The 14,314-nt window shown below is 34.5% G+C and overlaps 1 protein-coding gene across 1 annotated transcript; it reads left to right on the top strand.

The window, feature by feature from the left end:
• Window positions 1–1,077: 1,077 nt before the first annotated feature.
• Window positions 1,078–11,007, top strand: LOC134689759 (uncharacterized). Its single transcript, XM_063549730.1, has 6 exons — window positions 1,078–1,789; window positions 3,403–3,715; window positions 5,906–6,001; window positions 6,198–6,494; window positions 7,231–7,281; window positions 10,850–11,007. The coding sequence occupies exons 1-6, from the start codon at window positions 1,127–1,129 to the stop codon at window positions 11,005–11,007; spliced, it is 1,578 nt and encodes a 525-aa protein (XP_063405800.1). The 5' UTR covers window positions 1,078–1,126.
• Window positions 11,008–14,314: the final 3,307 nt, after the last annotated feature.

The raw sequence follows: 14,314 nt of genomic DNA, 5'->3' as shown, positions 1-14,314 counted from the left end.
GTCAATCATAAACAATAAAACCATATATTTTGGCTTGCAATGTGTTAGTTTGGGCGTTATTGATGAAGGTCAAGTCAGTCAAGCGCTTCAGAAACATGAGACGTATAAAGTAGGAATACGTAATGAATTCATAAAGTTTATCCTTCAATATAATTATTAATATAATTCAATATACCGATGTGTTTTCATTTTAACCAAGTTGATGTGTTATTTTCAGCCCTTTATAATCATGATAATACAAACCATATGACAAAAGACAAAATATATATATATATATAACGATCTTCCGAACAATTAATCTAAAGCATGTAAAGAGGGATGTGGTCAATATCAATTGGATAAAATTTGTTGAAATAGTTTGCAGCATTTTTGTGCAAACGTTATTTACTTTAACTTTATTGTTTATAAATGTTAAAATATTCAAAACACTTTGGACGTTCTACCAAATTATTTACCCGATGTCGGTAATGTAATTTAACTACCTTTATTTGATTATACAAAGGTTTTCATTTTCCTTCATTGAATATTTTACCTTTTTCACCTGTTATTTTTTAAATGTAAAAAAGCAGTAATATCATGATTATGTGACAACGAATTTTGTTTAAATTAATGGCGGTTCAACCAAGCTTGCAGTCATTGTTATTTAAATGTTATATTATATCGGTTACATCAATAATAGGAGTGTTAAACAGGTATACAATGGACGACCTACCCATAATTCAACAAAATCTATTTATTGATAAACTTCCGTGTATGATATCACAAATATCTTTTTTCGTTTAAAAATAACAATACTTTCATAATTGCTTATCAACATAAAAGCTAGAAAACATAAAAAAGGAAAGCAATCTAAACCATAGCAGATGGATAAATACATATAATCAGTCATATTTGTATTAACGGAAAGCGAAAATGGCCAGCACTATAGATGATCAATCTTTAATGTGCGTAAATATAGAAAGCTACAACTACTGCTGATTTTCGATTTGTGTTTACAGCATGTGTCCACAATGGAAAAGCATTTGCGCATAGAAAACAATTGGAAGCCTCTCCAAAGTGTATTGTGTCCTATCAGATATCAGTGAACAATTGTATGAAATATATGTGGTGAAACCAGCTCACTGCAATGAGTACTAGCACACCTGAGTCACGGGAATTATTACGCCTTTATAAATGTGTCGTCGAAACAGGTACAGGCGTTCTTACTGCTTTTGCTCAAAATAAATTTTTAGCAGCGTACAACGGAAATTTTAAACAATTTCTTGATGACAAAAAACATGAACTATTTCATCTACGGCAATCTAAGAAGTTATTATGTTGTGAATGTCCACCAGCAGGTTACAATTTCACACGAATGAGTCACATGGACAACTGGATATTCAAAAAGCTTTATACTGATAATGGTCCTGAAAATAGGTCACACATTATCCGTAATGGCAGAGATGTTGTACAAGTCTGTCTTCACAAATATGTCACACACAATATTGCGATTCACGAACTTGATATTAGTGCAATATCGTTTCTCCTTCGAAATTTAATAATATTGTCCGCAAACGAGAACACTACATTGGATATAATTACCACTACAAGAAGTAAGATTTGCCATGCTTATTCAAGTAAGTGTTATCCTATGATCTTATTGAATTCAACGTGGACTGAATTAGAAAACGCCTTAGTCGATCTAGCAGATCCTTCTTACAAGGTAATCATCCGACAACAAATCAAATACTTGCGCAAAACTGATTTAGAGAAGGAAGAAATAACAGAATTACTTAGTAACGTTGAGGAGGTAAGAATATTTAAGATGATTTTATAACTACTAATTCTTTTCTACCTCAGGAAAATAGTTGTATTTGGCAAAACTTTTAATAATTTTGGTCTCAATGCTCTTCGACTTCGTACATTTGTCTTTTTTTCTTTTTCTTTTTTATCTTTGATCTTTTTTGGATTCGAGCGTCACAGATGAATATTTTGTAAACGGAACGCGCGTCTGGCGTAAATACAAAATTTAATCCTGGTATCTATGATGAGTTTATTTGCAAAAAAATAATTCTACTTCATTGAATCTTTATTCTGGTTAACTTCTATTTAACCCATCAGCTTGAGATGGATTATGCCTGATTTATGTGTGTTAGGCTATTAAAAGAAAAGAATGTCATCATTGAAAGTGAAACAAAGGATAATCATTTAAAATAGAAAAATAACTTATTTTTCAAACATACATGGACAAATCCATTTACACAAGGTGTATGTATCTATTTATATTCATGTTTATGTTTATTTTGGTCTATAAGACCGTCGGTTATTTTCGTGTTCATCTTGAAAGTTAATAAGATGGCGTATATACTACAATACACAAGAAAGCTAAATACTTTCTCGTCCATGTCCTTTAAATTGTTTATTTTAGACTTTTTATAATTTGGATAATTATTTTACATTGTTATAAATCCAATATGACAATTTGAGGTAAATCGCTGAACATGAATTTAATAGGTAGTGCCTATTTAAGGTTAGGAATGACTTAATTATTTCTTATTCACATTTTCTGTGAATTTAATCGGAATGATGTTAACAAATGCAAGGCAAACACTCGACATGGTTCCTTCCTGCACATTATCATTTATTATGATACTTAGATATTAGAGCATAGCCGTATTTTTCATGTAGTGAATTTCTCATTATATAAATAAACAATAGGCTTTATCAATGTGGCAATTGGTATGATATTGTGGCTTTTGTATTACATGTACTTATTGATGAGGCCAATGATAGCTGGCAACAATCGTGCATAAACGAGTTTCCTCTTAGGCAATATATATTAAAATAGTCCCATTTTACCTTGAAATTCGCATTTTTAAAGCTTATTTTTTAAAACCAACAAAAAAGTAACAAACCGTATGAAGCTTATCATCTCTGTTATCGTATCTGTTAGCTTAAGATAGATAAAATATGACTCTAACCGGTGTAGGTTTACAAGGCTAGATCAACGTTTAGCGGATTTTATTTTAGTAATTTAGAAAAGAATATTTATTATAGGTTCCATATCGAGTTAGAATATGATATTGATAGATGTCACCTCGAGTTATTTAATTTTATTATATTGATAATGGGGCCTTGGAAGGAGGAATTTACCAAAAAAATAGGTCTTGCTGGCTAAAAGTTTTATCAAATGTTTTATTCATGTTAGCTCTGGATCAAGTGGCCAACTTTCAGTAGCAGTGTTGATTCGGTACTGTCACTATTCACGTTATTAAACAATCAATAATCAAGATATACAATCAAATGATATTAGACTATGTTTTCTACGTCTCGTGCTTCAATGCAACGATGCTCATATGCATTGTTCGCAGTTCAGTTTACTTTAGCTTTGTGTTGTCTAAAAAAAGTTTGTTTTGAAAACAGGTATTAAAAGAAGTGAAATCCAGCTCTAATAACAATGTAGCATATCTCAATGGTATGGAAACAAGACTGATCAATAAATCAATCAAAAATACAGATGCTATCAACCAACATGTAACTGAAGAAGTACACTATTGTTTCGCACAAGCGCAACAAGCGCTCTCAGAAAAGATACAAAATACGGAAGAAAACTTACAGAAAGAGTTGAAAGAAGTGGAAAAATCTCAGGAAAACAGTTATCAAAAGATTGGAACCGAACTGAACAAGACAAGATCAGGTATCAAGGAGGTACAGGAAAACCAAGAGAAAACACAAGGCAAGGATTTTTATGGGTTTTTTTCCTATTAAGTTTGGAAAGCTATGATGTTCCAAAAAAATCATATAGTCTATACAGGACCATTTTACATGCAACAACTGTTTAATTATTGATTTTTTTCACTGATTTTTTGGAAGTACATGTTGTTATTTTTGTTGTATATTGTTTTCTCTAATTTTTGGCTTTACCATGTTTACTCAGTAGTGCAAGCAGTAGAAGCAATTGCAAGACAATAAAACTTTTGGTGCATGATTGTCTCTCATTTTGGAAAACCCATTGCTGGCCTTCGTTTGTTTTCTGATCTTTGGTCGGATTGTTGTCTCTTTTACACATCCCTTATTTTAATTCCCCAATTTATCAAATGCTACGAATGCTTATCTGAGATAACAATCACTGAACCCCACATGCTATGAATGTTGATCCCTATGATGTCTCTTTAACCAAACGTGCTAAGGACATTTTTACCACATGGTAGATTGTGGTTTGTCATTATGTCTTCTAATCTTTTAATTACCAAACGTGACTTATTCCCGATTGTGACCGTTTTGCTGAATGTGAATTCGCATTACTATAAGACGTGTTTCTGTACTTGTTTATCCCAAATTCATGTATTTAGTTTACATGTTTAATGTTCATGATGTTATATTTGTAATTCTCATCAGATTTTGTCAAATGTGTTGACGTCTTCTTATTATATATTTAGGTATGACGTATAGAAAAATTAATCACCTCCTCTTTATTAATTATATTAAATTTTGTACGATTATTTACGTTTGAAGTTGGATTCATAACAAACTGGACATATATATATATATATATTACAGTTAATTGCTATTAATAAGTATTGCAATATGCATTTTGTTTAAATGAATTATCAGTATTTTGTTCTAAATCAATCCTAATTCTATCTCATTTTTGAATGATAGTTTTTCATATGTGACGTCATGCTGTTTCTAAATTTCATAAATTCAAATGTGGCATAACGTTTCTGCCTTTTCACCATCGTATGTGACGTCACAATTTTTTTAATTACGTTGACGCCTGGACTGATTCGGATGTGTGTCTATTTTGTGATAAACTTGGGTTTAGTTTTCTGTAATTAGTTAATATTTCAGTTTCATTATGTATATCTCTTTCATATTCATTTGTTAAAATTTACTGTTTGCAATAGCATTAAGTATTCTATATAATAAGGATGTTCTTATCCCGTGCATAAAAACAATGCCGTATTTGTCAAAACCTTTTCAACTTTTGATCTTCAGTGTTGTACAACTTTGTACCTTTTTCACGTTCGATCTTTTATATCTAGGCGTTATGTATTCAGGTTTAGTTTTCTGTAATTAGTTAATACTTTAGTTTCTTTGTGTATATCTCTTTCATATTCATTTGATAAAATTTACTGTTTGCAATAGCATGAATTGTTCTATATAATAAGAATGTTCTTATCCCGGGCATAAACACAATGCCGTATTTTGCGAAACCTTTTCAACTTTTGATCTTCAGTGCTGTACAACTTTGTACTTTTTTCACTTTCGATCTTTTATATCTGGGCGTCACTGGTGAGTCTTGTGTGGACAAGGCGCGTTTTTGGCGTATTGAATTTTAAACCTGATGCTTTTTGTTATCTATTAATCATGTTTTTCTGTGTCTAATATGTTCTCCTATTTATTTGTATTGTAGTCCTGTAATATTATGTTGTCATTTCAATGTTATATTTAACTTTGCCATTAAAGTGCGAGGTTTGGCATGCCTTAAAACCAGGTTCAACCCACCACTTGTATTCCCCTTTAAAAGTGTCCTGTACCAAGTCAGGAAGATGGTCATTGTTATAATATTGTTCGTTTCTCTTTGTGTTGCATTTTAACGTTGAGTCGTTTGTGTGTTCTCTTATTTTTGAGATATTGAGATAAGACGTGGCACGGTACTTGTCTATCCCAAATTCATGTATTTGGTTTTCATGTTACATTTGTTATTCTCGTGGTGTTTTGTCTGATGATTGGTCTGTTTCTGTGTGTGTTGCGTTTCGGTGTTGTGTCGTTGTTCTCCTCTTATATTTAATGCGTTTCGCTCGGTTTTGGTTTGTTACCCCGATTTGTTTTTTGTCCATGGATTTATGAGTTTTGAACAGCGGTATACTACTGTTGCCTTTATTTAATCATATGCATTTGTTGAATTTGAAGTCTATTTCAGTTACGCTGGTAGAAATGTCACGGACAATCAAGAAATTAGAGATGCATGTAAAGTATGACAGACCTAACGTACTTGTTCCAGAGGAAGCATGTTCAGGTATGATATCTTTAATGCAAGTAACTCATAAAATATATTATATTTTTGATATCCAGCATGTTGTGCATTTTTAAAAAGGAAGACAATAAAAAAATATTATAATTTTTACAAATAGCAACAACATATACAAAAATGAATGATACTGTAATTGTGTATATGCTAATTGTATAAAAGATAATTACCCTTTTAATTTTAGATGCAATGGAACGTCCTGTCCTGTGGCAAATAGCAACTCCTGAGCACTGGAACCTCGAAGATGTAGAAGCAACTCTACGAAGTCCATCACAGAAAGATGAATCGTTCAAGATTAAGTTTGTGAAGAAAGGCTCCTTGATTATGTTGACAACAATAGCCTCAAGAGTACTTGGTGATTCTAAAGAATTCGAAACTGCTGTCATGTCATTCCTTACAAAAATGATTGAAGACTGTGGTATCAACACAGAAATACCTGGCCGAGTTGACGTTAGGCTTCATATATTGAATGCTAATGAAGGTTTGTGAACTTATTCACTTATGTACTCACACCCTGATGGTTGCATTACTTAGCCCTCAAACAAATGCATGCAAAATGTTATGAAGATTCAAAACAATTCTGCACTGTCTTCGTATTCACATATTACATTGGACGTATGGAAATATCTGTATGGCTTTAGTTGTTCATTTTCTTATCGTAGAATGCTATGGATTCTGTAACGTGTAGAGAGAGCGAACCATTTTTTTTTCTATACGAAGCATTGGATTTGACATCTCAATTTCGATTGAAAGTGCTTTCGTATCCATACACCCCACACTACCAAAAGGAAGCCCACATTAGCCATGGGTTAACTGGCGGAACTTGAGAAGACATGTACCATCTTTATGATCAAACCAAGCCTTAAATATTGAGTTGGACTAGACCGTTTTAGTTTCAAACAATATCGATTTTTTTGTTGTTTCTTAGCATTCTAGTGCAGCTATGGATTCAGATTGTTTTTAGTCTACATTTTCTGCTTTTTATGTCAACCGACATGAGACAAAAATCACAATTGAGAAATAATTCTGGGGGGCTTGAATATATCATGATTTTACCACGGGTTGACCCTTGATAACAAATATTTAACCCTGAGCGATAGCAAAATTGTGCTAATTTTCAACGTAGAATATCATAATTATAAGTCAAACGTTATATCATAGGTAAGAGTTTGCCACGATAAATAAAGATTACTCAGTCTCAATCTTTTTTCTTGTAGTGTCTATAAGTTGTGAACTTCCTTTAGAAGTACGGCATGAACAGACTGCAGGTATATGCTTAACACTTATTTCAATCTGACAACAACATTAAAGTCGTAGACTTGTTTGGTTATTGTTGTATGAAATCCAGGTCAGCAATGCAACTTTTATTTTGTACTTATAAAATCTTATCATTTAGGATTGGGATAAAATATGAAGAACATTTACTTTTTCAACATATGACTTTACTTCTCTGTCTTTATTATCGTCATATTATGAGTAAGAGAGTAACAGGGTAAATAGGTAAGTGAGGTAGGATGGACAAGTTGATTGGCTAATGAAAAATACGATCAGAAAAACCACTCGTTTATCAATAAAGAATTTAACCAATTAAATTCACCAAAAATCGGTTAAAAAAATATATTTTCGGAAACATAAATTGAAAATCAATACGTTAAAATGTAAAATCCCAAAATCTTAACTCATAAAAAAACCCAAAAAAAACGAAAAGTCCTCAAACAAATGGAAAAATCAAAAGCTTATCATAGGATACAGTTTCCAGTGTACTCCTATAAAATAAATGGTTCTTTTTCTACAAATCGTTTGATATCGCAACTCGGCTTATGAAATGTTGGTGCTCCTGTTATTTTGTATGATATATATATATATATATATACAACTCGTCTAAACATCAACCCAACAATATTAGATCTGTAAATTTGCTTTCGCAAATTTTTGGTTCTTCCCTCGCCGGGATTCGAACCCATGCTACTGTGATATCGTGACACCAAATCGCCTGCAATGCAGCCGTCCCGCTAGACCACACGACCACCTGGGATCTCAAAAAAAAGAGCTTTTGGTGGCCATATGTTACCTTACCACGTCAGTTTTAATCTAGCGGCGTACTACAGTACATGATATATAAGGCATGATGATGTTATTGTTACAGATCAGCTAAGTTATCTATAGTAAAGGATCCTACAAATTAATGTAAGATACAGTCACAGAAAATAATTATATTCATAAGTACGTCTGAGTCAGTGACAACCCTACAACAGATGTATCCATCGGATCGCCATCAATGATGGTGATACATGGCTGTGTACATAACGTATATACAACTCGTCTAAACATCAACCCAACAATGTTAGATCTGTAAATTTGCTTTCGCAAATTTTTGGTTCTTCCCTCGCCGGGATTCGAACCCATGCTACTGTGATATCGTGACACCAAATCGCCTGCACTGCAGCCGTCCCGCTAGACCACACGACCACCTGGGCTCTCAAAAAAAGAGCTTTCGGTGGCCATATGTTACCTTTCCACGTCAGTTTTAATCTAGCGGCGTACTACAGTACATGATATATAAGGCATGAAGATGTTATTGTTATAGATCAGCTAAGTTATCTATAGTAAAGGATCCTACAAATTAATGTAAGATACAGTCACAGAAAATAATTATGGTTCTTCCCTCGCCGGGATTCGAACCCATGCTACTGTGATATCGTGACACCAAATCGCCTGCACTGCAGCCGTCCCGCTAGACCAAACGACCACCTGGGCTCACAAAAAAAGAGCTTCCGGTGGCCATATGTTACCTTTCCACGTCAGTTTTAATCTAGCGGCGTACTACAGTACATGATATATAAGGCATGAAGATGTTATTGTTACAGATCAGCTAAGTTATCTATAGTAAAGGATCCTACAAATTAATGTAAGATACAGTCACAGAAAATAATTATATTCATAAGTACGTCTGAGTCAGTGACAACCCTACAACAGATGTATCCATCGGATCGCCATCAATGATGGTGATACATGGCTGTGTACATAACGTATATACAACTCGTCTAAACATCAACCCAACAATGTTAGATCTGTAAATTTGCTTTCGCAAATTTTTGGTTCTTCCCTCGCCGGGATTCGAACCCATGCTACTGTGATATCGTGACACCAAATCGCCTGCACTGCAGCCGTCCCGCTATACCACACGACCACCTGGGCTCTCAAAAAAAGAGCTTTTGGTGGCCATATGTTACCTTTCCACGTCAGTTTTAATCTAGCGGCGTACTACAGTACATGATATATAAGGCATGAAGATGTTATTGTTACAGATCAGCTAAATTATCTATAGTAAAGGATCCTACAAATTAATGTAAGATACAGTCACAGAAAATAATTATATTCATAAGTACGTCTGAGTCAGTGACAACCATACAACAGATGTATCCATCGGATCGCCATCAATGATGGTGATACATGGCTGTGTACATAATGTATATACAACTCGTCTAAACATCAACCCAACAATGTTAGATCTGTAAATTTGCTTTCGCAAATTTTTGGTTCTTCCCTCGCCGGGATTCGAACCCATGCTACTGTGATATCGTGATACCAAATCGCCTGCACTGCAGCCGTCCCGCTAGACCACACGACCACCTGGGCTCTCGAAAAAAGAGCTTTCGGTGGCCATATGTTACCTTTCCACGTTAGTTTTAATCTAGCGGCGTACTACAGTACATGATATATAAGGCATGAAGATATATATTTATATATATAAAATGACTGAATAAATAGTCAACGATAAATCTTACTGGGCGATGGATCATATAAACATGATGAAGTACACTACATAATATAATATATAACAAGTCTTAAAGAATACAACATCACCAAAAACACAATAAAACGAACAATATGTTAGATATTTCGGATAACAGATATCCTTCTTCGGTAATTGCACGATGAAAAATGAATCATGTCAATTCAAATTACGACTCTATCAAAATCTTGATTTATACAATTTAAGCGAATGCTGGAACAATTTTAAAATTTTCAAACACACCGCAAGACTACAAAAATATGCCAAAAATAAAAAAAGTTATTTACGATGTGAACTGGCACAAATTCCGAAAGGTGTTGACAGTTTAGATGTTAAACAACTGCGTGGAAATACAGTCCCAATAAACAGTCCTGACCGATCTAAACTGGTATGATATTTAAAATATGACAACGGTAGGGCAGTTGCATCATCCCAAAAATATAGTAATTTGATGATAAGAAAATTGAGTAATAAATGTTTACTAAGGTTAAGTAATAGAACGTGGCTGCGTACTTACACACCCTTGCCAACTGTAATCAAAACTAATATTATTCAAAAATTCCTGAAAAATGTAAGGGTCCAGTACGGAAGCCGTAGTTACTGGCCACAAGTGATGGCAGGAAATTAGTGATGGTAGAATAAATGAGTGACTCTTCTATGTTTTTTCATTAATGCCCTCTGGGGAAACTGTCCTCAGCTTTCTTATCCAAAAACTTTCCCGAGCAAGTCTGTCGGCCTTTGACCAATCCTCGTTGTGATCTATGATAGTGATGGTAAGTTTTTAAAGATCAGCTTGGGCGTGCCCATGTGATCTTAAATGACGACTTACGGGAAGGTCGGGCTTGCATGTGTAGTCGCTACGATGACCATTCATGCGTTTGTAAATGGCTGTTCTGTCTCGCCAACAAACTGCATGCCACATCGACACTGAAGAATGTACACAACATTCTGGGTTTTGCAAGTTACATTACAAAATATTGTGTACACAGACCCAGTGGAGTGGCAAGTAAATGTTTGAGTATTCACTATTTGTTGGCAAGTCAGACATCGTTTGTTACCACACGACTTGCACCATCCTGTAGTTGAACAGCTTTTATTAGAGGAGACAGCAGCTTTTACAAATAAGTCTTTTAGACTTGCTGGTCTCCGAAAAGCTCAGACAGGAGGATCGGGAAAGATTTTGGATAATTTTGGGTGATTGGCAATACTTTGCCAATTGGCACGGATCAAACAAGAAAGGTTTGAAAAGGCGGGATTGTATGTTAACACAAATGGAACTTTTTTGCTGCGCCTCTTCTTTTTGTACTGTAACAGGTCTTTGCGGCTGTTATTGTTAGCACGCGCAAACCCCTTATCTATGTCCCATTTCTTATAACCTCGTTTGATTAGAAATCCGCGAAGTTCCTGTAACCGCTGAGTGACAGCCTCCTCAGAGGAGCAAATCCGCCTTACTCTGAGAGCTTGACTGTACGGGATACTTTTTGTACAGTGTTTATGTCGACAGCTTTGGGGAGAAAGGTACTGATGTTTATCTGTAGGTTTACAGTAGAGGTTTGTTGATATGACACCGTCCTTTATAGATGTAGTTGTGTCCAAGAAAGATATCTTAGAGTCGGATATTTCATATGTAAATTTAATTGACTGGTGGGCGTTGTTTGCATGTCTGATAAAAGCATCCAATTTTTTTTGGGATTCGATCCATTTCATGTCAACATCATCGATGAAACGGAACCAAGACAGAGGTTTGGATAAAGATGATGAAATAATATGTTTCTCTAATTTGCCCATGAAAATATTGGCGTAAGACGGTGCCATTTTCGTCCCCATCGCTGTCCCGTTTATTTGAAGGTAATTATCACCATTAAAAGTAAAATTGTTGCATTTAAGGACCAGAGTAAGCAGGTGGACTAAACATTCGGTTGGTGGTTCTAAAGTGTTGCGAGAGTCCCATATTCCATACACGATTGTATTCCGTCATCATGAGGTATGTTGGTATACAAGGAGGTGACATCTAAAGTGACAAGGAGGGTTTCCGGAGGAAGAGGGTTCATGGATTCAATTTTGCGAAGATAATCTGTAGTGTCTTGAATGTGAGAAAGAAGATTTTCTACATGACATCTTAAATGAAAGTCTACAAATTCCGAGATTTTTTCAGTCGGGTGGCCGTTAGCGGATACAATGGGTCTACCAGGATTGTTAACCTTGTGTATTTTAGGAAGAAGATACAATCGACCAGGCTTGGCGTTCTCTGGTTTTAAATATTTAACTGTATCCTCATCTATGTGACCGTCGTTGTGCATGGTTTGTAACGCAGTGATAATTTTGGAACTAAACTCGGAAGTAGGGTCATAGTCAAGTTTCTACTAAAATCTCTCATCAGAGAGCTGACGCTCTGCTTCCGCGATGTAGTTGGCTCTGTCCATTATCACAACGGCACTTCCCTTGTCTGCTGGTGTTAAAACAATATCATGTCGGTTTCTCAGCGATTGTATGTTTTTTTTCTCGTCAGGAGTGGTGTTATAAAACGACGAGTATTTGTTGCTGTCGAGATGTACAACATCCGATTTGATTTGGTCAATAACATCTTCCAGTGTAGCAGATTTGCTAGGCTTTGGAATCCATGAACTCCTCTTCTTAAAATGCGGAATTATGATTTCGTCCTCCGAGTTGGACGTGGCTGTGTTTCCCTTATTATCCTCCTCTCTTTCCTTGTTACCAAAGTATTCTTTAATTCTGAGGTTTCTGGCAAAGTTATTGAGGTCATCCTCCAGTTTCATATTATCTATGTTACTTGGAGTAGGGCAAACATTCAAACCCTTAGATAAGACTTTGGTTTTATCCTCAGTTAAAGAGACTGTTGACAAATTGACAACTGTGTTGTTGGGATTGGCCGTAATATGATTTTTTTCTTCGAAATCTACGGTTGCGAGGCTTTTTACTAGACTTTTTTGAAGGACTGTTTAAAGGGTGGGTAACTTTCACGCCGTCACGTTTAAATTTGTTTATCTGCTTGACATGAAGCTTATGTGACTCAATACGTTTGATATCACTAAGGCGTACTTGAATTTCGTCAAGTTCAAGACCAGATAATTGGTGACGAGATCGGCAGTGCAAGTTATCACTAAGTTTGTATTGATTATTAACTTGATGAATTGCTTCTTGACGTAAAAGATTCATCAGGCTAAAAGAACTATTGTATAGAATAGTGTTCCTTCTATGTAAAAATCTGTTTGACTTATCGCCTGTTGTAAGTGGCGAAGCTTTTAAAACTAACCCTTTTGGAATAATTCCTTGGTCAATGTACGTTTCTAAATTTGAAAATATGATGTTCTGTTTTGATAATTTTGATAGTAAAAGATCTTAATTTCTTAAAATAAAATTGCAAATGCATGATGGAATAAGCAGTAGGAATATTGGATCGAGTGAGCACACTCAATGCAAACTACAAAAAGGTAAAAATATTAAATGACTGAATAAATAGTCAACGATAAATCTTACGGGGCGATGGATCATATAAACATGATGCAGTACACTACATAATATAATATATAACAAGTCTAAAAGAATACAACATCACCAAAAACACAATAAAACGAACAATATGTTAGATATTTCGGATAACAGATATCCTTCTTCGGTAATTGCACGATGAAAAATGAATCATGTCAATTCAAATTAAGACTCTATCAAAATCTTGATTTATACAATTTAAGCGAACGCTGGAACAATTTTAAAATTTTCAAACACACCGCAAAGACTACAAAAAATGGCCAAAAATAAAAAACGTTATTTACGATGTGAACTGGCACAACTCTAAATTCCCGTTGTATTTCCACGCAGTTGTTTAACATCTAAACTGTCAACACCTTTGGGAATTTAGAGTTGTGCCAGTTCACATCGTAAATAACTTTTTTTATTTTTGGCATATTTTTGTAGTCTTTGCGGTGTGTTTGAAAATTTTAAAATTGTTCCAGCATTCGCTTAAATTGTATAAATCAAGATTTTGATAGAGCCTTAATTTGAATTGACATGATTCATTTTTCATCGTGCAATTACCGAAGAAGGATATCTGTTATCCGAAATATCTAACATATTGTTCGTTTTATTGTGTTTTTGGTGATGTTGTATTCTTTTAGACTTGTTATATATTATATTATGTAGTGTACTGCATCATGTTAATATGATCCATCGCCCCGTAAGATTTATCGTTGACTATTTATTCAGTCATTTAATATTTTTACCTTTTTGTAGTTTGCATTGAGTGTGCTCACTCGATCCGATATTCTTACTGCTTATTCCATCATGCATTTGCAATTTTATTTTAAGAAATTAAGATCTTTTACTATCCAAATTATCAAAACAGAACATCATATTTCAAATTTAGAAACGTACATTGACCAAGGAATTATTCCAAAAGGGTTAGTTTTAAAAGCTTCGCCACTTACAACAGGCGATAAGTCAAACAGATTTTTACATAGATGGAACACTATTCTATACAATAATTC

The sequence above is a fragment of the Mytilus trossulus genome, chromosome 11, assembly GCF_036588685.1.
Source record: "Mytilus trossulus isolate FHL-02 chromosome 11, PNRI_Mtr1.1.1.hap1, whole genome shotgun sequence".
Lineage (NCBI taxonomy): Eukaryota > Metazoa > Mollusca > Bivalvia > Mytilida > Mytilidae > Mytilus > Mytilus trossulus.
This window is presented reverse-complemented; position numbering and strand designations above follow the sequence as displayed.

Excerpts from the sequence above, each read along its gene's own strand:
- LOC134689759 (XM_063549730.1), top strand. The coding sequence starts at position 1,127 with ATGAGTACTAGCACACCTGAGTCACGGGAATTATTACGCCTTTATAAA. Across the intron at positions 1,790-3,402 it reads TACTTAGTAACGTTGAGGAG|GTATTAAAAGAAGTGAAATC; the intron begins GTAAGAATATTT and ends TTTTGAAAACAG. Across the intron at positions 6,002-6,197 it reads TCCAGAGGAAGCATGTTCAG|ATGCAATGGAACGTCCTGTC; the intron begins GTATGATATCTT and ends TTTTAATTTTAG.